The sequence below is a fragment of the Bos indicus genome, chromosome 7, assembly GCF_029378745.1.
Source record: "Bos indicus isolate NIAB-ARS_2022 breed Sahiwal x Tharparkar chromosome 7, NIAB-ARS_B.indTharparkar_mat_pri_1.0, whole genome shotgun sequence".
NCBI lineage: Eukaryota > Metazoa > Chordata > Mammalia > Artiodactyla > Bovidae > Bos > Bos indicus.
In genome coordinates, this window is record NC_091766.1 from 93888640 (window position 1) to 93913706 (window position 25067).

At 38.5% G+C, this 25067-nt stretch overlaps 1 protein-coding gene across 13 annotated transcripts in view; it reads right to left on the reverse strand.

Annotated features, from left to right (window-relative positions):
* The window catches only part of MCTP1 (multiple C2 and transmembrane domain containing 1), a 564579-nt gene that overhangs the window by 99888 nt on the left and 439624 nt on the right, over nt 1-25067 (reverse strand). For all 13 annotated transcript variants that reach the window (XM_070792146.1, XM_070792142.1, XM_070792144.1 and 10 more), the window contains one exon: nt 181-300. In XM_070792146.1, coding sequence (XP_070648247.1) covers nt 181-300 — 120 coding nt within the window. The remainder of the gene's footprint in view (nt 1-180; nt 301-25067) is intronic.

Consider the following 25067-nt stretch of genomic DNA (forward strand, 5'->3'; position numbering starts at 1 on the left):
GGCAAATACATTGTGTTAGAACCAAAGAGTTGTTAGTTTAGAACTGGGAAAACTTTCTGTCAAACTTGAGTATTTATAGACAGAATTTCTGGTGTGCAAAACCAAATGCAATGTTGATCTTGCCAGGGAGACTAAGAATGAGAACAAAAACACATACAAATAAGAAAGTAAGAGACTTACTGTATCACGTTGCCTGTTATCTTTCCCTGATATTATCAAGAAGTAGTTCCATGTCAGTAGTAACAACAAAACCAGTGGTATCATGTAGAGCTCAAAGTTCCAGACGACAAAGAGAAAGAGCTGAGGAAAGAAAAGAGCAAAGAAAAAGATGAGTCAACTTTGAATTTCACTCAACGGACTCTCTTATCCATACTGCATTTCAAAACCAAAAACACACAACCAAATTTGCAGAACGGAAAGATTTATTTATCTTGAAAACAAAGCCTTGAGAACTTGTTAGGCACTTTTTCTAAAAGGACAACTGACCCCTGGAAAATCATGAAGATTTTCACTTTGTTGAATTTCTCTGAAGGAAAACTGATATTATCACATTGTCAATGGGGCAATTTTAATTTTTCTCCTCCAGTGAAATTATTGTTAGAAGGGACGAAATCAAGTTTGAAAAAAAAAGTCAGCAAAATGAGCTTCACTGCGTTGTCAGAAATAAACGGTATATCTGCCTTAATGATAAAGGATGAATCACCATTTAACATCAGGGCTTTTAAAAAAAATCTCACTTGGATAATACAACGTAACAAGCATAATAGGCAGATGAAAATACCACATCTACACCAGGAGAGTCCTCAAGATTTCACATGATGAATAGAAGCACTGCTCCCAACAAGTGTAAAACATTCAGCCTTACCATAGAAATCGAACAGCTATTTTAAAAACGGAGTAATTTTGTCAAAGGGAAATTTTAAATGTCTACTTTAATTATCTTTTAAAACTACCTACTTGTCTAAGTATGTAAATGGTTTTTTAAACTGTAAGAAGGATGTAAGATTAGAGACTCACCTGGGCTGGCAGAAGAAACCATTCTAAGAGCATCTGTGTAGTGAAATAACCAGCAATGTACATAAAGTGTGACTCACTCTCATTCCTCACCAGACTCTTATAACCCTGCACAGACCATCTAAATTCTCTGGGTCTGTGGCCCCTGCTGCCAAATTAAGGTAGTTTAAGTCAGAAGGTAGTTGAGAGCTGGATTCCACCCCTAAAGGTAACTAGTCCTCTAACCTCTGGCATGGTACCTCTCTTCCCTTTAGTTTCTTATGTAAAATGGGAATCCTAAGAGTGTCCCCCCTGAGAGGTTGTGAGAATTAACAGTTGAAATGTGTTTAAGGTTTAACACACTGGGTACTCAGTAAGTGCTCAAAAAAAATGACCGTGTAAACGATATCAATATTTTACAAAACTGATGAAATTAACTATTTATCAACCGAGGGCCTTAGGAAATACATATTCTAATAGTGAAAGCTAGAAAGTATCTGTCTGCTAAGATTTAGCTGAACCAGAGTACAACTGGGAATTTGAGCCGGCTGGTTGGGGTCACGCTGGTATCTTGCATTTGACAGATCAGAAGAGCGAGGAGCAGTGCCCTAAGAACCCTCACACCAAGTACAGCAGCACGGGCTGTTTGCAGCTTTCTTAACAAACTTCAGAGAAGCCCACAGCCTATTCAAACTGCAGAGAAAAGAAACCTGTCCAGAGCGGCAGAGGGACCCCTGGCCCATGGGCCAGAAGACAGGTTCTGGGCCTTAGAAAGTCACTCTACTTCAGTGTGTTCAGTTATCAACAGAGCTCTGTAGACCTGATCACCACTAACAACCCTTCTTTAATATTTTAAATGACATCACTGTACCATCAGGGTTTTTTTTTTTAATGTGACATTAAATTTTGAAGACTGTATATTTTACTGGATTCTTTTATATTCATAACCCACATGGACACCAAAAAGCATAAATAATGGTTTAGTAACCCAAGAAATGAATTTTGGACAGAATTACATGGTAACTATAGATTCAAGTTCCTGAATAAGAAAAATCTCAAATATGTTAATGCATGAAACATGAGCCATATCTTCTCTTTCACCAGGGAAGTATAAAGATTTCCAGAAAAGGAAAATATTTCCATTTAATTTTTGAAATATATGTAATATATTTAAAGATGACACAAATTATAACTGATGGCTATGATTATTCTATTAAAATGCATCTTAAAAATGTACTTTATTCAGGAAGTGATTTAAGGCAAATTTGACAGACATCAACACATATAAAAGAGAGAATTATTTTTGGCTAGGATTCGTATTAATTCTTTGCATATTTATTAGTAAAATTTAGACAATCACTAAAATATAAGCTCTTTAAAGATAGGGACTTTTCCTTTTAGCTCACATTCTATCCCCAGAGCCTAGAATGGTGCCTTCCATTTATTTGTATCTTCAATTTCTTTCATCAGTGTCTTGTAGTTTTTAGTGATAGGTATTTCACCTTAATTAAATTTATTACTAAGTATTTTATTCTTTTTGATGCAGCTGTAATGGGATTGTTTTCTTAATTTCTGTCTCTGATAGTACATTGTTAGTGCATTGAACTGTAATATATTTTTATATGTTGACTTTGTGTCATGCAACTTTACTGAATTCATTTAACAATTTTTTTTTTTTTGAGGACTCTGTAGGGTTTTCTATATGTAAAACCATGTCATCCACAAATAGTGACAGTTTTACTTATTTCTTCCAATATGGATGACTTTTCTTTTTCTTGCTTAATTACTCTTGGTAGGACTTGCAACACTTTGTAAAATAAACCCAGCAAAGTAGGCATCCTAGTCTTGTTCCTGATCTTAGAGGAAAAAGATTTCAGCTTTTCACTATTGAGTATGTTAGCTGTGGGCTTATCATATATGGCCTTTATTATGTTGAGGTATGTTGCATCTACACTCACTTTGTTGAGAGTTCTTTTTATCATATATGGATACTGAATTTTGTCAGATGCTTTTTTTGCATCTATTGAGATGATCATATGCATTTTAGCCTTTATTAACATTTTATATCCTATTGGTTGATGATTTATGGATACCGAAGCAGCCTTGCACCCCTGGAATAAATCCTACTCAATCATAGTACATGATCTTTTTAATGTATTGCTGGATTCAGTTTGCTAATGTTTTGTTGAGAATTTTTGCATCTGTGTTCATCAAGGAAACTGGCCTGTAATTTTCTCTTCTTTTGGGAAAGGAAAGTTCCTTCAGTAAATGTTGTTGGGAAAGCTGAACAGCCACAGGCAAAAGAATAAAATCAGACTATCTTACACCAGATGCAAAAATCAACTCAAAACAAATTAAAAACTTGGATGTTAAGCTCTATAACCGTAAAATGCCTAGAAGAAAACACAGGCAGTAAGCTCCTTGACACTGATCTTCAGTATGATTTTTTTGGGTCTGATTTCTAAAACAGAGGCAACAAAAGCAAAAATAAACATGCAGGACTATATCAAACTAAGAAGCTCAGCAAAGGAAACAACAAATCATCAACAAAATGAAAAGCCAGTCGACTGAGTGGGAGAAAATATTTGTAAATTATTAATATACATTTGATAAGGGGTTGATGTTCAAAAATTCATATAACTCAATAGCCAAAAACCAAGCAAACTGATTAAAAAATGGGCAGAGGATCTGAATGGACATTTTTCCAAAGGAGACATACAGAGGGTCAATAGGCACATGAAAAGATGCTAATCATCAGTGAAATGCACATCAAACCCATACTGAGATATCACCTCACATCTGTTAGAATGGCTATTATAAAAAACGCAAGAAATAGAAAGTGTTGGTAAGAATGCGAAGAAAAGGGATCCTTTATGCTCTATTAGTGGGAATGCAAACTGGTACAGCCACTGGGAAAACAGTATGGAAGTTCCTCAAAAAATTAAAACACATCTACCATATGATCTAGTAATTCACTTCTGGGTATTTATGTGAAGAAAATGAAAATACTAACTCAAGAAAATATATGTGCCCTCATGTTTATTGCAGCATTATTTACAACAGCCAAGATATAGAAATAGTCTAAGTGTTCATCAATGGATGAATGGATACAGATGTTATGTATACAATAGAATACTATTTGACCATCAAAAGAATGGAATCCTGCCATTTGCAACAACCAAGATGGACCCAGAGGGTGTTATGCTAAGTGAATCATGTTAGTGAAATGACTCAGATAAAGACAAACACCCTATGATCTCACATTTATGTGGCATCTAAAGACAAAACAAATAGATAAAACAACAGGGACTTTGCTGGCAGTTCAGTGGTTAAGATTCCATGCTTTTACTGCAGGAAGCACAGGTCCAATCTCTGGTTGAAATACTAGGATTCTACATGCCCTGTGGTGCAGCCAAAAAAAAAAAAAATCAGGGGGAAAACAAAGAAACCAGATGAACAAAAAAATAACAAAAAACCCCAGATCAGTAGTTGCCAAAAGTGAGGGAGCTGGGTGAAATGGGTTAAGGATGTCAGAAGCTACAAAATTCCAGTTATAAAATGACAAGCCATGGGAATATTGTGGACGGCATGGTGACTGTAGTCAATAATACTGTAGTACATATCTGAAAGTCACTAAAAGAATAAATCTTAAAAGTCCTCATCAAAAAAAATAAACAAACTTATAACTATGTATGGTGAGGGATGGTAATTAGATTTACTGTGGTGATCATTTCACAATATATACAAGCATTGAATCATTATGTAGAACCCTTGACAATAATATAACATTATAGGTCAATCAAACATCAATTTAAAAAAAGAGTATGAACACAGATTAACAATAAAACATATTTATTGAACATCTATGTGCTATATAATACTAGGTGTTCAAAATTAGGATAAGACACAGTCTCTGGATTCACATTGCTAAGAATCAGTAAGAAAAAAGCAATTATTCTCTACAGTACTAGTGATGATACTAATTCTTGTTAATGGTGATGATCCTCTAAGAAAGAGAACCCTCAAAGCAAGAAGGGGCCTTTTAGCTTATTCTCTCCACACTGAAGCTATTTTATTTTTTCCTCCCTGGAGCCCACCTGCACTAAGATAGGATCCTTTCCTTTTTCCTATAAAAACCCCAAACACTCCTGGATGGGTCTTGAATGTCTCATGAGGGCAGCAGAAAAAGAAAGCAGCCCAGAGAAACTTGGAGGCCAAGACAATGCAGGATCTGTCCTTGGTCCTGACCACACTTTTTCATAGGTTTGGGTAAAAAAAGAGGGAGAGAGAGATAATGTACTAAAGTGAGACCAAAACAATTAAAAAAAAAATCACTGACACATCCACAGAACATAAATACAAACCATAAAATGCCCAGGATTTTCCCAACCCATATATCCAGAAACCTTTTATGCCTGCATGGGACATGGAAAGAGGATCTGGCGATTATAGAATTTCTCCAGGTTAAACTAGGGCTTCTGTGATAGCTCAGTTGGTAAAGAATCCATCTGCAATGCAGGGAATCCGGGCTCAATCCCTGGGTTGGGAAGAACCCGAGAAGGGAACGGCTACCCACTCAAGTATTCTGGCCTGGAGAATTCCACGGGCTGTATAGTCCATGGGGTCACAAAGAGTTGGACATGAGTGAGCAACTTTCACTTTCCAGGTTAAACTAGGCAATAAGGACTTCTACACATTTGTACAGTGTTTAATTTCCCTTGACTTCATCACCATGTATGACATCTTTTCCTTATTTTTCCTCTCTTTGTCACAGTCTCCTTGACTTTTCCTCTCTCTCCTCCCAACACTTTTAATAAGGAAACTTGGGCTATCTATATATAACTTTCATAAAATCCATGACTCCATTCAAAATAAAACATTTCAGTCCTACATTTGTTTGCCTTGCTCATTAGAAACACAAACTGTTCCAAGAACTTGGTGGTTTTCTTTCTCAAATCACTAGATGGCTGTGATTTACAATTAAAATTCTATATCACAAAATCTCCATGGGACATTAGTCAAATGGTACTAAGTACATACAACCTTTTTCATTAGAAAAAGGACATTGTAGTTTTACACATTATTTTGGACAGTAGAAGCTCTTTGTTAATCTTCCCTGGACTGTTAGCCATGACTGTGGGAATCCCTCAAGAAACTTCTGCAGTGTGGTGCTCGAGAAAGAGCGCGGGTGTGTGAACGAGGCCCACGCTTGTATCAATGTTCACTAGTCCTTAACTATGTGACTTTAGATTAGTTACTAGAATATTCCTAGCTTTATCTTCTGAAAAATGGAAAGTACACTATTTACAGATTTGAGATGGAATTAGCCTAGTGCTTAGACCTATAAGATGCCCAATAAGCACTAGTTATTATTACAAGCAGGAATATATTGGCTCACACTACAGGTAACATTTTTGATGCTCTTGTAGCTCATCACTGTTCTTATACCACTTTAGCATCCATAGAATGGATTCAAGCAAAAGAGCTATGTTTAGAAAGCTAAGTCAACTACCATAGAAGAGATGATGAAGTGAGTGCCATTTTCAGTATTTTTATATTTAACTTATAGTGATTAGATGCAGTAGTAACCCCAATTTGTTGAAGTCTCCTTGTATTCAGGCCTTTTGAAATACTCTCCCACGATGACACTGAGCTTAGACATAGGACTTGTTTTGGCCAAGGGAAGAGTTGCAAAAATGCTGAACAGAGGCTTAAACAGTACTTGCTCACAGGGTTTTCCCCTCTGCTGTCTTCAAACCCTGAGCCACCATGTCAAGAAGCACAGGCTAGTCTGCTGAATGAGAGACATGTGACACAGTTGTCTCCGTTGCCCCAGGATCCAGACGTATCGAGAGGCAGAGCTGCCTAACTGATCAGAAGCTGAGCACAGATACATAACTGAGCCTGGAGGAGAACAAAATAAATATTCGGTTGAACCTGATCTGGCTTGTTCACCTACAGAATCATCACTAAATGAATGGCCGTTCCTTTGCACCACCAATGGAGTGGTTATACAGCAAATGTTAGCTGACATATATTCTCTCCATGGAGACAGTGCCCTATAATAAAACATGGTCTGAACCAGGAGCCTGAAGAAGTGGTTTTATCTCTAGTTCTGCTATTTGATCATCATGAGACCTTGGGCAGGTCAGTTTTCCTCTTCTATTTTAGTCTATCATCTATAAAATGAAGATGGTAATACCTATTTCACAAGTTGCCTGTGGGCAACAAGTGATATAATACATGTCAAAATGCTTATTACAAAATAGTGTATTAATGTATGTACTATCAATATATGCTTTTCATATTTAAAATTATTTCTGAAAAATTACAGAGACTTTATAAAATAATACTCCAAGATAAGTCAACATGATAATTGTTCTCTGAGCAGTTACAGAAGATGGGTGGTGTTTCTAAGAGGGATTTCTGTGTGGTCTGGAAAGAAAGAGTTTGCTGGAAGGAAGTCATAAGTATTAAACTTAAGAGCGGTTGCAGTGAATTTTTTTTTTTTTTTTTTACTAGTAATCAGAGAAAGAAAGATCTAGATCTTTATGGAGACTCACTAGTCTGGTAAATGACATTAGCATACATTATAGATTTTGTGAAGTCTTGAATTGAAAAAATTAAGTTTTTAAATGTTAACAATTTTTTTAACAACCTCATGCCCTTAGATATAAAAGTATCTTGTTCTGAACAATCAATTTTATGAATGTCAATTCCTGTCCGCAACTTTTTAGCTTTTAAATCCAGATACCTTTTAGCTATATCAGTGTTATCTTGCCTATGATTTTTATCACTAACATCACAAAACACAATCCTTCAATACCTATTTGGGCCAGGCTTTAAGAGCAACCTATATTTTAATCATAAGTATTCTGAACGGCTCTTTTGAAAATCTGAAAGGTAAATGACATAATTTGTCCTAACAAGTATCATATCACACTGCATAAAGTGAACTTTGGAGGGCAAGTCCCACATGACAGGCTTGGAAGGCTGAGACTATTTTCATTTTACAAAGGGGAAAACTGAGAACGAGAAGGTTGAGACTTGTCCAGGGACACCCTCCACTGAGCGGCAGAGTCGGCTGACTCCCAGTCCAGCGTGATTTCCCACAATGCTCCACTGCCTCTAAGGTAAAGGACCTCACAGTGAGTGTCGATGCTCTGAAGGCATCAATTATTTAGGGACTGATGATTCAATTTGTAGACTTTATTTCTCCTGCTTCCTCTTGCTCTGGGATAACCACTTTCGCAATAGTGCAAAGAAATGGAATACCACTTTCAGGTGCTCTGGTAACAGTTTGGCATGGCAAAGAGGCCAAACACTAATGGTCAGAATGAGTTTTGCGGAGCCAACTTCATTATTCCTTATCGTCACTGTCTGCATAATCAAAGTCAGCTATTCAGAAGGTTCTTATTAAGTGGGGTTTTCTTCTGTCCAAAATGTTTAGAAGAGGTTAGCAAGGTGTCTGTAAAGGCAAAGACTGGAAAATGAATGAGCCAATTACATTTTACAGACCAAAAAAAAAAAAAAAAGCCTTACTTTTTCACGTGAAGATTAAACAAACAAAAAGACCCTTTCTACTCAGAAGCTGATGAAGGTGGACCAGGGCTTTTCACTTACATTTAAATAAGGCAAATTATATGAAGTAGAGTGTATAAATCGAAATATTCAGGTTTTACAGCAACACCATTTCTTAGGCACAAGATGTCTGATTTCTCTTTCTTTGAGCCTGGGGTTTTAAGAGTCCCTGGCAAGACTGGGCCATCTACCTCATCCCATCCATTGATGCTCGCGTTGAAGTGCAGTGGAAGATGCCTGCATTCAAGGATCATTCATTGCGGCACAGGAGAGTATCTCTGGGGGAGCACGCTTCAAAAAAAAAATCATTTAAGTTGGAATATTGAATATCCTATTCTTCTGCAAACTACAGTATATTTTAAAAAAGAAATCTCATCCAAAATGATTAACACTTCCTACTATTCAGGAAAAAAAGCCTGCCCTTTCAGACTAACAGCTGTGAGTCATTAGTTCTCCAGTGATGAGATGTGTTTGATGAGTATTTTTCTTTCTAATTAAGAGATGAGATTCTCTATTTGACTGTCTCTTCAGAAAGAAGTGAAGAGAAAATGCTCTGCCTACATGGAAAGGCCATCTCCTACAAAACAATTAATTATTTCACAGCCCTTTTAGAAAATCCTTTCCTCCCTAATTTCAATTCATTTTTTTTTCCTTAAACTTAACACATTTGCGACCCTCACAGTATTAACCCATTTCCATCCAACCTGCACCGTCTCGTGTTTTCCTGTTTCATCATTCAAAAATGTCTGTTTCAGATGAAACAGAATAAGGAAATGTATCAAAAGTACACACATGCTTATGTTAACAGCATTTGGTGTGAGAATATTTGCTGATGTGAAAGGCCTCAGATTAGAAAGATAATGAATGTAGAAGGTTTGCCTTTTGAAGAATTAGGCAATGCTTAAAAAAAAAAAATTGTAAGGGGCCTAGCCACATATAAAAACTGATTTTGATGATTAATCCTTACAAGGAAACTATTTTACCTCTACCATTAAGACTGTCTTTAAAGAGAAAAACCAGTGGATATAAAGTGGAACCAAAAACATGTCTTTTCTTTTTTGAAAAAGCCATCAGCAAGGTTATAAAATCCCTGAATTAAAAATATGATCTGTTTTTAAAAATTAAAAACTGTTTCTAAGAACAGTAGGGAGCAAGTGGAAGCACTATTTGCCAATCAGTCCCATGAATTGCCTCCTTTAAATCCTTTTTGGCACAAAGAAAGAAAGAAAGGGGAGGAAGGGGAGAGGTTGCCACCTCTCCCACCAAGGCACATCTAGAAAAATGTGGGGGTATTTTTATTTATCATATTGACTTGGGTGATAATAAAGGTAATACCAACATTTGTTGGGTGGGGCATGGGTGTGGAACATTGTGAGATATGTGGGACAGTTCCCCTCAATAAAAATTCCTGTCCCCAATGCTAACAATACTCCTCTTTGAGAAACACCCCCAGTTCTCACATAGACACCAGGCTATTCCACAACTAACTTAGAAAAGAAGAACCACGTATGTACATACGCACTCAAAGGTGCATGTAAGAAGGCTAGGTGTATTTCCTAGATGATGGCATGAGGGTAGCAGAGAAAACGAAACATGCTCATTCAGACGGATTTGCACTAGACTGTTTCTCTCCATCATTAATATTCACTGCTTCAGTCGTGTCCGACTCTATGCAACCCCATAGACGGCAGCCCACCAGCTCCCCCGTCCCTGGGATTCTCCAGGCAAGAACCCTGGAGTGAGTTGCCATTTCCTTCTCCAATGCATGAAAGTGAAAAGTGAAAGTGAAGTTGCTCAGTCGTGTCCGACTACTTCTTTAAAAAATCTGTCTAAAGAAGAACTGGGCGGGGGACCCACTCTGCCCACTTTCTCTCCCCTGGATTAAATTAGGCTCTATATAGCATCAGGGGCTTTGGAACTTCATCTTCTGGGAAGGGGGTGGTCTTGATTTCAACAGCCAGCTGGTATCACCACTTGTTCTCAGGTCTTTATTTCTGGTTGATTCCACTAAAACTTTTGGTACCACCTCCATCAACAGAGGAGAGAAGATAGGCAATTGTGAACCTGATTCATTCCCAGCCTCACGATAGCCTTCTGAAGGTAATTTCGAAGTAGGACACATTGCTCTCTTGAAGAGAAGCTCTGCTTTATTTGGACAATTTTTGAAAATAAGTTGGTGACAACCTTAAACCCAGTGGATTGTTCCACCTTGTTTCCTGTTTCCTAGGGTTCTTGCCACACTGACCCAGGGAACCTGATCGGCTCATATACATGCTTATATCCAGTGGTTTTTCTCCCCCCTCCAATCAGAATGAGAACCAAGATGATTGACTCTACTGCTTTCTTTTTGAACAGTTACAACCAGATACCAAACTGACAAGACCTGTTGCATATATGCTGGGGTGGGGAGTGGTTATGTGTTTAAAGGAAAAAAAGTCAAAGTGTACTCTCTACCAAATGATCACTTATATTGATTAGGGAAAAAACGTCAAGAGAACCATCTGTCTCTGTTGTTCTGGTGACAGAATGAGATATATGGTCAGGAGTAGAAAAAAAATTATATATTGGTTGATTTATTGGCAAAGCTTTGAATTGAATCTACATACAACGTGCCTGCACGCATGCTCAGTTGTGTCCGACTCTTTGTGACCCCAAGGACTGCTGCCCGCCAGGCAAGAATACTAGAGTGGGTTGCCATTTCCTCCTCCAGGGGATCTTCCCTACCCAAGGATCAAACCTGCATCTCTTGCATCTCCTGCATTGGCAGCTGAATCCTTTACCACTGAGCCATTGGTGAAACCCACAACTTACTTCATTTGTTTACTGATGGTGTTAAAAAATCATTGTTCAGATTTACTTAGATCACTTATAAATACTTATCAGAAAGTTCCAGTTCTCCACTTTGTGAAACTGTACACGGGGTTTTGGAAGTTGCTGCATGAAACTTTAAAGTCTACCACCTTAGTATATCCAGGCCTTTTTGAAAATCTTAGCTTGGCTTCATCCATTAAAGAAACAAGCATGACAACAAGCCAGGACTCATCTGAAGCTGTCTTACTTATGACTCACAGAAATACCTACTGAAGAATCTCTGCAACAAAATGGACCCAAACAAGCTCAAAGATGGTGCTATCAACTAATCACAGCAGAATGCACCCTACTCTCCTTGATGGAGGTATTATATCAATAGAATCTGCCAGCCAAAAGGCTTGGCAAGTATTTATTTATTTAGATTTTTTTCTTTTTCAGTTTACAAGTTGTACCACTACTTCATGTCAATTTTTTTTATCAAAGTCAGAGATGAAAGGCTCTGGCTTTGCTTTGAGAACACTGACAACTCCAAAATGTAAAGCCCAGAGTGTGTCCAACTAGAGCATTGCATCAACCACACATGAATAACTGATAAGCAATCCCAGCAATGTTGTGAGTTTCGTGTTGGTAAAAGTTTGGATGTAGAATGAAAGTGACAAATGCTTACACATGCCTGGAGAATGTTGATTCTCCGAGATGCCTTTCATTGGAAGTTAGTACTTTACCTAGTAGTTATAGCACTTACCACAGAACCAAGCACAGTTATGTTTTTGAGTTTAATAGCTTCATCATTCATAGAAGTTCTGCTAATTTAAAAACAGGTTGCATGTAAAGTTGTCCTTGCACATTATTTGTCAACACATATTTATCATTATAAATGACCAAATATGAACAATAAAGAGGAACTGATGAACTGGTATTATTTGGTCCATGAGGAGGTTGCTGGTCTCAAGTAACAATTGCTCTTAAAAAATACTTAAGGTACGTCAAAAAAACAGACTAAATAAGCTCACTGAAGTTTGTCTTTTCCTAGAATCCCTTTTCTCCAGAATCCAACAGGTTTTGAAGGGACTCATGGAATTTTCCAGGCAAGAACACTGGAATGGGTTGCTATTTCCTTCTCCAGGGGATAATCCTGACCCAGGGATTGAAACCAAATCTCCAGCACTGCAGGTGGATTCTTTACCATCTGAGCCACCAGGGAAGCCCTATTAAGACTATCTTACTAGTGTAGGTAAAGAACATTTCATGCTTGAATTACTTTCTAATTAAAAAAAGGGGGTGATTTAAATGTTGTTTCTCAATTTGTTTCTGTTTTACTTGTTTCTAGTGCCAATGAAAAAGGCCTATTTTTCTATGATATGCAAGTCTTTATAGAATGTTCTAATAGCCCTTCCTGTCTTTTAACTTCTTACACTATTATTTAATAAAACTATCGGGTTAAATGTGATAGTTTGGGATATTGTCATACAAATGTGCCATTTAAATGTATTTTCTGGGGCTTTGGAAGTGCTGTAAATGTTAAAGCGTATTCAAGATAGTTATCTTTTCAAGTTTTAAAGAAGTTACTCTACTATCATTACTATTTTTGAAGCAGGTTCTTGATCAACTTCCCTCTTTGTGTGTGTAAATGCTGTATGTAGAGAGACAAAGCTGATACAATGTTTGCTGATGTACCAAATGTAAATTTTTCCCTAAGCTTGAAATCTGGCGTTCAAGCTCTCTCCATCATGAACAGGTACAATATTTAGGGCAACAGCTGGCACTTCAGTTGCTCATGGGGGGAAAACTCCCTCTGTTCCATAAGACATGCCAGAAAATAAGTATACCCAGCAGCTATCTAACAAGCCAAACACATGTTAGTGAAGTCTGCAATACCAGTTACTTTAAAAATTAGTCCTGTGGTCTTCATACTCCACCTATCTCACTGAAGAGAAACAGAAATGCCGTGAAAAAAAGCAGATGATCAATCATGGGTAACTGCTTTTTCATCTAGTAGCTGATATGCAGAGGGTTGTTCTCTGCCAAGTTTGGGGATGTTCGGTAGCATTCTGATTTTTTCCCACTCAAATCATCTCCCTCACACTTATCCAACTTGCCATGATTATCTGTCCTGGGCTACTGATTTCTGATCTTTTTAATCCCTCATGACATAACCTGGCTATAACTGCAGCTTATTTTTTATCCAGATTTAATATCTTCATTTCCATCTTAAAATCACAGAGCCAAAGTCAGAAAGCATGTTTTTAAATGTTCACCCTCATAAATAGATTTAAGACCTAATAATATCATATATTTCAACAATCTTACCAGTTTCTGAAACTTCCATCTCCCATTCTGTCTTATAATTTTCTAATTTTCTCCTTCACTGGTCTCTCCCCCCTCTCCAATCCCTCTGTTCTGGAAAAACTTCAAGAGTTATGTTTAGCAGCTCTAGCTATGTCTGAACATTTCTGTTTGCAATTCAAATAATCATCTCAGGCTGATTTTAACAGCCTCCTTTACTCCACTCCATCTTTTACCCTTGCTGTGTAATGTTTACTAATGAATGTCTTTCTCCCATTTCTTAACAGATCTAAGTGGTCTAGTTACCACACGGGAAGCCTAGAGGTTTGAACACTGAGTATACACTTCTCTTGGCTATTTTCCACACCCCTAAACATTCTCCTCAATTGCAATAGGGCTTGTGTTTCAATGGTAACAGAAGTTATCAGAGAACACTAGTTTAGACAGCAAGCAAGCCGCACTCCAACTGTTCAAACAGCCTGACTTTTACAGTAAAAGGAAAGGCCCCGGGCCAAGACCACTGAGATGAGCAGGTATTTTTAGTTCACTTGTAGGCCAGCTCTAATGTAATTCTGAAATGTTTTCTTCAAACCCAACCCAACTTTTTCAGGGCTGTCCAAATCTGTTTTCTTTTATAGCAAGTACAAATTCTTGGAGCAAGGGAAGCATGAGTATCATTTGCAATGCTGCTGCATGTCTATGGTGTTGATGCTCGATGGCTCAAATTAGTCCGCAAAACAGATGAGCGCATTGTAATTAGCTCTTGTCAAACTGTTAGAAATACAAAAACCATTTCCACTGTAATAAAAATTATGAAAAAGAAAAATCTCTCTTATCGTTTGCAGCCAAAATAGTTCCTGAAATGTCTGGTAGTTTAGGATTCCAGAGTTCTAAAAGAAGGCCATTTCATTTTCAGAAAAGCTTTCATTTCATTGACATGGGGAGACTCAGATGTATCATCTTTAGGCATTTCTGCTGTTATATTAACCTCATTTCTAAAAATGACCTGTCATGCGTGGACACATTTCGTTGGGCCACAAAGCACTAATGCACGATTCTCAACAAGCAGAAACTTTTGTAATTTTTTAATCAAGATTTTTTGAACTTTTTTTTATCAGTGTGCTATCGTCAGTTTTATCAAATAACTAAACACTGCTTTTTGCTTAAACAAAGGAGGACATTCAGAGGTCACAACCATAGGTTCAGATGGGACAGCTTTGATGTTAAACTCTCACGTGATGATTATTAGTTTATTTTTTTATATGTTTCTTGCTGACAAATTACTGGAATATTCATTGATAGGACAGTAACATAAAAGACTATTTTACTTAACTTTTAAGTTATTCACAAGCTTCAGGAGGGTTCTGGAACTTAACGCCCTCTCAAAGAAAAATATGAGCTATTAACAGGTGGATGTTTCAGAAAGTAAACTTAAAAACTAAAGCAAAAGGTAGTATAGTTTGAGATTAGGTCAGACAAATCCAAAAAAACAAAAACAAAAACAAAAACTGTACCCTTCTACTCACCTTCAGAACTTTCCCAAAGATATCTTCAGGTATACTTGTGGGAATGAGTAGGGTGATAATTAATTAATTTCATCTATCTTTAAAAGTAATGAAATTACCACGTCCAAAAGTTAGCAAAAAATTGATCATAATGCTAAAACCATAAAGCACCTAGAAGAGGGGCTTCCCTGGTGGCTCAGTGGTAAAGAATCTACCTGTCAGTGCAGGAGACACAGGTTCAATCCCTGGCCCAGGAAGATCCCACATGCTGTAGAGCAACTAAACCTGGGCGCCACGACTTCTGAGCCTGGGCTCTAGAGCTTGGGAAGTGCAGCTACTGAGCCCTTGTGCCACAACCACCGGAGCCAGTGTGCTTAGAGGCCCAGCTTCCTAACAAGAGAAGCCACCACAACGGGAAGCCCGGGCAATGCAACTGGAGAACAGCCCCTGCCTGCAGAGTGACAAAGACCCAGCACAGCCCAAAATACAGACTAGACATAATTTTTTTTTAAAAAAAGGAAAGAGGAACCTTAAAAAAAAATCTAGAAGAAAACATAGGAGAAAAGAGTTGGGCTGGGCGAGGAACTCATATGTATAACACTAAAAAACAAGACCTAAATATATATTTAAAAATTAGACTTCATGAAGGTTGAAAACTTTGGTGCTTCAAAAGACACAGTGAAGAAACTGAAAAGACTAACCACATATTTGGAGAAAAAACTGCAAATAATTTATCTGATAAAAGACTTGTATCCAGAGTATATAAAGAACATTTAAGGCTAAATTAAAAAAAAAAAGATTGAAAAATAGACAAAAGATTTGAATAGGCATTTCACCAGGCAAACACACGCATGTCTAATAAGCCTACGAAGCTCAACACTGTCAGTCACTAGGGAAATGTAACTTAAACCACAGTGAGATACTGCTTCACACCCACTAGAATGGCTGTAATCAAGGCAGAAAGTAGTAAATTGTTAAGATACAGAGGAACTGGAACACTCACACATTGCTGGTGAGGATGTAAAATGGTACAGTCACTTTGGAAAATAGTTTGGTAGTTTCTTAAAAGGGTAAATGCACATAAACTTAACATACAAACCAACAATTCCACTCCTAATTATTTACCTAACAGAAATGAAAGCATGTGCCCACATAAAGTCTTATATATGAGTGCTCATCTACAGCAGCATTATTCATGCTATCCCCAACTGCAAACAACCCAACTGTTTGTCAATGGGTGAACGGGTAGTCAAAATGTACTATCTCCACACAACGGTGTACTACGTCAATAAAAAGAAGGCACTCCTGACACACTCTGTCATGGACTCAGAATCACCTGCTAAATGAAAGAAGTCAGACATAAAGGACTACATTTAAGTGATTTCACTCATGTGTACTGTCTAGGCAAGTCACTAGAGACAGGAAACCGGCCAGTGGTTGCTAAGGGCTGATGGTGCGGATGACTGTACTTGACGTGTGTATGTGTGTTAGTTGCTCAGTCGTGTCTGACTCTGCGACCCCACGAATTGCAGCCCGCCAGGCTTCTCTGGCCATGGGATTCTCCAGACAAGAATACTGGAGTGAGTTGCCATTCTCTTCTCCAGGGGATCTTTCTGACCCAGGGATCGAACCCTGGTCTCCTGCATTGTAGGCAGATTCTTTATTGTTTGAGCTACAGTAGTGACTTAGCAGCAGCAGCAGCAGCAGCAGCAGGGAAGTCCTTGTAGTTGACACGAGGTGTTGTACAACTGTAAATTTACTGATAATCAGGGAATTGTACACTTAAAACGGGTAAATTTTACGGTTTATAAACTATACTTCAGTAAAGTTGTTTAAAATAAAAAGAGATAATTTTGGTGGCGGTAATTCTAATCCAAAGAACAGAAAGAAACTAGGCCAAGGCAATGAATGATCATAGATTTTGGATGTAGTTTGCCAATCCACTCAAAATATTTAAAATGCTAGCTGATGACACCATCTACGTGATGGTTCTTCTAACAGTTGCTGCTCCTTTGAGTTCAGAGAAGTTCCACAAAGGCTATTAAGAAACAGCTAAAGCGACTATCAACATCAATCATGGCTAATTATAATCGGAAAAGCAACATCCTAGAGGTAGGTGATGAAATGCTTGCAATACTAATGTGAGACTTATTACAATGAGTTTTAAATTCCCAGGATAAAATATGATCCATTTTGAAAAGAACATGTTGAATTCCTTACCCTATGAATAAAGAATGGCACAAAGTATGAACAAAAAAATGCTAAGGAAAACTCAGTCCGAGAAGATAGGGAAAAAAGGAAGGAAGGAAGGACTGCTTAGAGCAACAGGTTGGAAGGAAAAAAGAAGAGTCAGAGCAAAACAGAATTAAACCTTTGTATTGGAAAATGAAGGAGAAGGCAATAGCATCTCACTCCAGTACTCTTGCCTGGAAAATCCCATGGATGGAGGAGCCTGGTAGGCTGCAGTCCATGAGGTCGCTAAGAGTCGGACATGACTAAGCGACTTCACTTTGACTTTTCACTTTCATGCATTGGAGAAGGAAATGGCAACACACTCCAGTATTCTTGCCTGGAGAATCCCAGGGACAGGGGAACCTGGTGGGCTGCCGTCTATGGGGTCGCACAGAGTTGGACACGACTGAAGTGACTTAGCAGCAGCATAGGAAAATGAGGACAGAGCTAAAAGGTCATCTTCCCATTTTGCCCACAGGAAAGCTCTCCGGTACTGCATAAATATGACAGTGTTTTCTTCCTTTGCAATCATGCTGAGGAGGCTTTCAATTTGGGCCCAGAGACTTCAGTGTTCATTTGAATTCTTCAGTGATGTCTATTACCAAGTTACCTACAGTACCAGCTATCAGGAAATAAAACTTTTCCATCCACCAAGGTAGCAGGAAAATGTTAGGGATTTGTTTTATTTTTCTGGTCAGCAGCTCCCTTTGGTTGGTTGAGTTTGTTTTTCTCGGTATACTACATCAAGCAAATAGAAAGGAAAACTGCTGAACCCAGCAGGAAGAGTGAAATAAATCTGAAAACCACTTCCAACTGTTTTCATTCCCGTACTTTGAAAACTCTAGGCTAATCCTGTATCTTCCTAGACTGCTGCATACATGTCTCGGATTTTTTTTTTTTTCCTGCAATAAAGCTTACTACGAGTGTTTGTAAGTTAACTAAATTAGAGCAGGCATGAAGAAGCAGGTGAGCCCTGGCAGATTTCCCATTGTTTTCACAGGCATTTTCTCTATCAACTGCGGCAATCTACACTGGCTCCCTGCTCTGCTGTCGGTGCCGCAGAGCTATTCTATCTCCGAGGGTGGCAGGTGTGGCTTTGTTCTCTAAGTGCACGACACGGGGCCAAATACAGCTCACCTTTCACCATTCATGTTGTGGCAACATCGCGCTTCTTTCATTGACGCTGTTGCCTTTCAGACATGTTTGACCACACTCAGTGCTGAAGTGTTCATCACCTTTCTTGCTGTAATAAAGAGACTGACTTAGTGGCAACTCTGGGTTCAGTGTTTACTGGTGTCATAAGTAAGAGTGACATGTTTCCTCTTCTCTAGCTCCTTTATGATCTAGAGCAGGCAGGGAAAGGTGCATGGCTTCTAAACATTAACTCGAAAAGAGCACCTCTACTGCAAATCACAGCAAAAGTAAATGGATTGGGGTTGGTGTCAAAGACAGGGCAATGTACCCCCTAGAAACAAAACCCAGGGCATGGAATTTTATGGATTGTCTATATATTGCTTTGTTTCCTTTTCTTTTATGACTAACCTATGCAAAATAGAGTGTGACGGGGCAGAACCTAAGAGGGAACACTGTGAAAGGTAAAATAAAAAGGGATGAAAAAATCTTTTCTATGATTTCTGCCGCCAAACAATTAAGCCTTTTTCTATTGAGAAACTTATGGATAATGAGAGCCCCGAATCAGCTAAAAAATTTCAGTGTTAAGGATAAAATAGGTTATGCATAAATACATATACTAAGTTATAATATATCATAAAATGTTTGTGTATATGGATATAACAGAAGATGTGTGTATATAAATGTATATCTATACTGTATCTGTATCTATCTATACTTTTATTCATCCATCCCATGGAAAGTATGTAACTACAAATATTAAGTGATTATTTATGGGACCTTCCCCCTAACTCTAGAATGTAAGTATCAATTCAATTATAATGTGAAAGTTCATTCGGTTCACTTCAGTCGCTCAGTCGTGTCCGACTCTTTGCGGACACGACTGAGTTCATTAAATGCTGCTAATTACATAGTTTATCTCACTTCTAAGGAAATAATTTTACATGAGATATATATTAACACAGTACTGTTAATATATTAAGGAACTTTATTATTTTGAAAGCTCAGTTGGAATTGAAAATGAAACCTGCTTTAAATCATTTTAATTAAGTAAAATTGTTACTATGGAGGAATAATTATATCTAACCATTTCTAGGCCCCAAGGAACCATTTAACTTTTCACCTTTATAATTTTTAATGAGTTTTCTTCCCATATTGCAGATAGAAAAATTGAGTTTAGGGTGGAAGAAGTATTTTCTAGCATGTGTATTGGGCATCACTTTTAAAATCTACTTTACTATCTTATTTCCAGAAATAAAGTGGTAAAATTGGAAGGCTTTTAAACAATTTTTGTTGCCTCTCTTCAAGATCACATGAAAAGATCATAAATAAACATAAATATATTTTAAAGCTTGTTAAATGTAAAAGAATATTCTTATATAATTTAAAGTTATCATTTTATTAATCTGCTTTTAGAACTTCCTTCCCATTTTAAGATCCATTTAAAAGACTGTGTTAAAGATAAAGGTGTCAAAGATAAGAAAATGTTCTTGATAATCAGTACTGAAAAGCTGTAACAGAGAAATCCTATACCTTGCTGAAAACCTCTTATCTTCTCACATTCTCAAGACTCACCCAGTGCTTCAGCACAGCTAACATATGCCTGGCCTATCACACAGGAGCAGCTGAAATGTCCTACATCATAACCTTTCAACTCCATCACCTTTTGGACAATTACACGAGTACCTAGTCCCCAGTGGCAACCCACTCCAGTACTCTTGCCTGGAAAATCTCATGGGCAGAGGAGCCTGATAGGCTGCCGTCTATGGGGTCACACAGAGTCGGACACGACTGAAGCGATTTAGCAGCAGCAGCAGCAGTAGTCCCGAACGCACTCGTGACCAAAAAAGTAGTGCTGGGTTTCATTTGTTTGCTTTTGTTTTGTTTGGTTTGGTTGTTGCTTTTGCTGTTGTTTCTTTGGTTTTACTTCAACCTCAATTATTGGTAAATTTTATTGCATGAGCCTGACTTGATCTGCAATATAAGAAAGTCAGTGTGGGGAGGGAGCATGGGAGAGCACCATGCCACATCCCAAATCAGCTTATCAGTTTACTACTGACATGTAAGTAGTTCCTAGTCTCGTAACTGGTAGTTCAACTCTATGCTGATGACTGTCTCTTTAAGGAATTACTGGGCCACCCTTCCTTGTGGACACCTCTTGTTTCTTTATTCAGTGCCCTGAACTTGTGCAAACCCTCTAACACTCTCAGTTGATGGTTTCTGACTCTGCCTCCGGCTGCAGAAGGAGGGACACTTGACTCAAACCTGGTCAGTGATTGGTTCAAGGATGGGCCAATCAGAACAAGTGAGACTCAACTCTGGGTCTTTGAGCCTCTTGAAAAACAGAGAGTCTTTTTTCCCTAAACAAAAACTAGAAACATGTAGACCTGGTGGAGGGTGGGAGGTGGGGTATGTGTGTGAATTGCCCCTTAGGGGAAATCCTGCCCAAGATCAATGAAGATCAAGCCAAGAGATAGCAAGAAGCTGAGTTCTGATTGAATCATTTAAGGCCCCAAATCCAGATATGTCTAGAAGCATAATTTGGCCTCTCACACATACATATACAAAAGAAGATAGGAAGGGCAATTCAAACATTTCGATGAAATCCTTACTGCTTTTGAACAATGTACAATTCATCCACCACTCCTGGCTGCCACCAGACTGATCTAAGTAGAATCTCTGGCAGTAGGGCCCTAGAATCTAGAATTTTCATTATTCCCTCAATGTTTCTGGTGATCACCTAACTTAGGGAACTACTCTGGGCATTTATCAAAACGGCTCACTCCTTTTCCAACACCATCAACAGGCCAGATGAAGCTCACCTAATGCCTCAGAGGCTTCCCAGAAAACAGACTTCAAAATAGAGCAGGCTGAGGACCACGGTAATTCTCTTTCTGATAGCTGTAATGCCATTGTCACCCCTTTGCTCCTCCAGTCAAGAGAGAGACTGCAATTATGTGGAAGAGATTTTAATGAAGGGAGGTCTCCTTTCTTCCTTCTTCTCAACAGCTTCCTGATAATGTACTCTCCTGCGTGTGTGTTCTGGAAATTGTGGGATTTACTTTTTTGTTACCTGTTTGACTAGGACTGGTGAGAAAAGTAGGATGGCAAGATAGAATACACTTTGAAAGTGAACACCCAAATTCAATTTTTCTCATTGTTTTAGAAAATTCAGGTAATCTGCTTGGAAGGAACTGTAATAAGTTTGTCTGTTAGGTCTTAGAACTCAGGTAAGGACTGATTTGGGGGACCTAGCTTCCTGAGGTGTGAACGGAGTGAGATCTCAGTTGACTGTCTGGGTTTCTTTTCCCCCATTTTATAAAGAAGAGAAATTACTCCAAGCGTACCCTCCTGGGTTCCTGATGCACTTCCAATAACACTCTTCTCACAGTACAGTCGTTTAGTGAGGCTGAGACTAACAAACACTTCAGAGTGGATTTCCTGCCTTCAGAGCTGCTTAATGGTGGTTTCAATTCCTGCAGACCTGTCCATCTGGTCAGCTCTAAGGGTGAGCAATAGGCCCAGGATGGCCATTCTACTAAAAAGAGTGTGTGCCTGCATAGTTGCATCAGTCATGTCCGACTCTTTGCGACCCTATGAACTATAGCCTGCCAGCCTCCTCTGTCCCTGGGATTCTCAAGGCAGGAAAACAGGAGTGGGTTGCCATGCCCTCCTCTAGAGGATCTTCCCGATGCAGGGGTCAAACCTGCGTCTCCTGCACTGCATGTGGATTCTTTACCACTGAGCCACCAGGGAAGCCCCACTAAAGAGAAGGACTTCTTAATATAATTATTATAAAAATTATCAATCTTTTTATATCACTGGACATTCTGGGCTAGTTTTCCCCATGAAAACTTGCAAGTCCACCTTCTCAGGCCAAAATTTTGTCTAAAAAGCAGACAGATTCTAGGCACAGCATTCTATCAACTGACAACTGAACCTTTTTGGAAACTGACTTTGAACCACGTGCTTTCAGATAGCTCACGCTGAGATTTTTCAAAATGGACAGGAATTCACTATGAACGAGCTGCATGAGGTCGTCTGGGTCTCCAACAATTAGTGGTCCTATGGAACCTGTCCCTTTGTGTCATTTTGAGTTGGGTTTTACAGGCAAGTTGTCCTAATGGAAAGGAATTTCCAATGAGATGAAACAGGATGTGTTCTACTCTCTTTCACACCAGCTCTCACTTTCGTCTTTTTAACTCGTACCTTAGCACCTTGTTATCGCCTGATTGAGCTAGATGCAGAGCGGGAAGACAGAGAAAAAAAGTGTTTCCTAAAGTATTGATGTCACAGTGTTATTGTCACAAAATAGGTGAGAGTTTAAAAAACAAATAGCCTAGTATTTATTTAGTATTGAAAAAAATGGTGCTAAGATGAATCATCCTAAAACCCAAATAATTACTCCTGGCAGAAGCTCTGTAACACTGAGCTCACTTACAGCTAACCCCTCTAGCAGGAGTCCATCACCTAAGGGTAGAAAGTTTTGGCTGAAGACTCATGGGGAGTGAAGAGGTAAGCTCTTCCATGGGTGCTCTAGTGGAACTTCCTTATCTCTATGGCACTGGGAGTTTCATAACACTCTAACATTTTTGCAGGCTAAAATAATCACAGTCATGCTCTTTGGCATAGAATTTTGAGGTTTGTGAGAAAAATCTTGTCCCATTCTCAGCCCATGTCCATGTGGAGGCGAGGTGGCATTTTACAGACGTATGTTTTGGTTAGGCTTCTCAACTTTTAAAAGAGTTGTCAACTATATTCCCATCTCAGCTGAGGCTTAAAGCATGGTCTGTCCCTAATTGGCAACAGAATATTTGCACTCCAAGTACTTGTCAAAAGAGGATAACACTGAATGCTTGCTGCCCAGTGCCTATCAAAAATCAGTCATGAGAAATCGTATTTATGGAAGGTTGCCTGAAGGACATATATTCCCTTTTAGATATTCTAAGTTTTAGTTTTGGATCTAGCCAAACCACTTGAGAGTAACATACTTAAATGCCATGGCTATGCCACTTCAAAATGATACTTATCATTTGTGGTCATGTGCCTAGCACTGAATTAGGTACTTTCCAGACACTGGTAATAATCTTTAAAATAACTGTGCAAAGCAGGGGTTAATATCTGGAAAACAATCCTAGCACCATCAAATCACTTGCTCAAGACCACCCAGCAAGTAAAACGGTAGAAACACAATTCAAACCAAAGTCTGTCTGGCTCCAAATTTCATGCCCTATATACAGAGCTGGTGTTGTTTTACTGAATTGCATTTTGGTGTTACAGCAGCCCCTACTGAAGGAAAGTATAAGAAAGAATTCTATGAAGTATAGCATTGTATTTAACTCTGGAGATTTTGTTCACATTATACATTGTCAGCATGATAGAGGCTCTTGAATAAGAATTCCTGAGGTCTCAGTACTAGAAATAGTTGGGCTTATACTGAATAACTAAATAGGCTTCATATGAAATATTAAGAAGATTGTGAATCATGTCACTGATAGTTTCCCCCTTAATCTACTTTCTGGGAAGCCCAGATTCCAAGTTTTGACCTTCTTCTGTCTAGAACTTGAGCTATGAATTTTATGTACCACCAGCATTATTTTATTTACCCTCCCACCTTCTGAGCATCAGTGTGATTCCTTTACGTACACATTAACTTGTTATGCTATGAGTAGCTTTATAATTCACTTTCATTATCTCCCCAGAATGAGACAGAATATAATCAAACCCAAATTAAAAAGTTGGTACCTATTGAACATTTATTCTCAGGAGCTGTGCTAACTGTCGTATTTTCTTTTTTAGTCCTTATAGCAATTGTGAAATAGATTATTGGCCTCATTTTGCAGATGAGGAAAATCAGGCTCAGAGAAGTTAAGTAAAATGCCCAAAGTCACACAGCAGAGCTAGATTTCTGCCTGACTCCAGAATCTGAACTACTAACTACTACGCTGTATCTCTTCAGCTCCAAATTATGGTCAGTTAAGAATAGATGGACACAGTAGAAGGGGAACAAAAGGATATGTGAGAGAAAGGAAAAAGAAACGATGGGGGGAAAGATCCCCTAAAGAGAAGAGAAGGAGCAAGCAAAAACAGATGAAAAGTCAGGGAGAGCAAAGGAATGAAAAGCAACAGAGAAGAGGAAGACCATGGGACAGAGATGCAATCACGACTGGGCCTCTGAAGTGGATCATCATGGGAACTCTCAGAAAGACTTTTTCTTGACATTTCAGCCACTATGTTATCAACACCCAAATGCCTACTCTTCACTATAAACTTCTGTTTCTCTTCTGAAGCACTCCTTTGCCCAAGTATATGCTCCCCTCTATTGTTATTTCGCTCATTTTGTGTTTCTGCTCTCAACCCAAGTGGACTCCATCACTTGGTGGAGAATTCGACCATACTCTTTACAACACTAACTTAGCAGAAGCAGCATTCATGATGCTTCACAATGCTGATTTCCAGTAAAGAGCCTGGTGTTTTTTTTTTTTTTTTTCAGTCCGAGTAAATTCTTGAACATTGCCACACACAGAA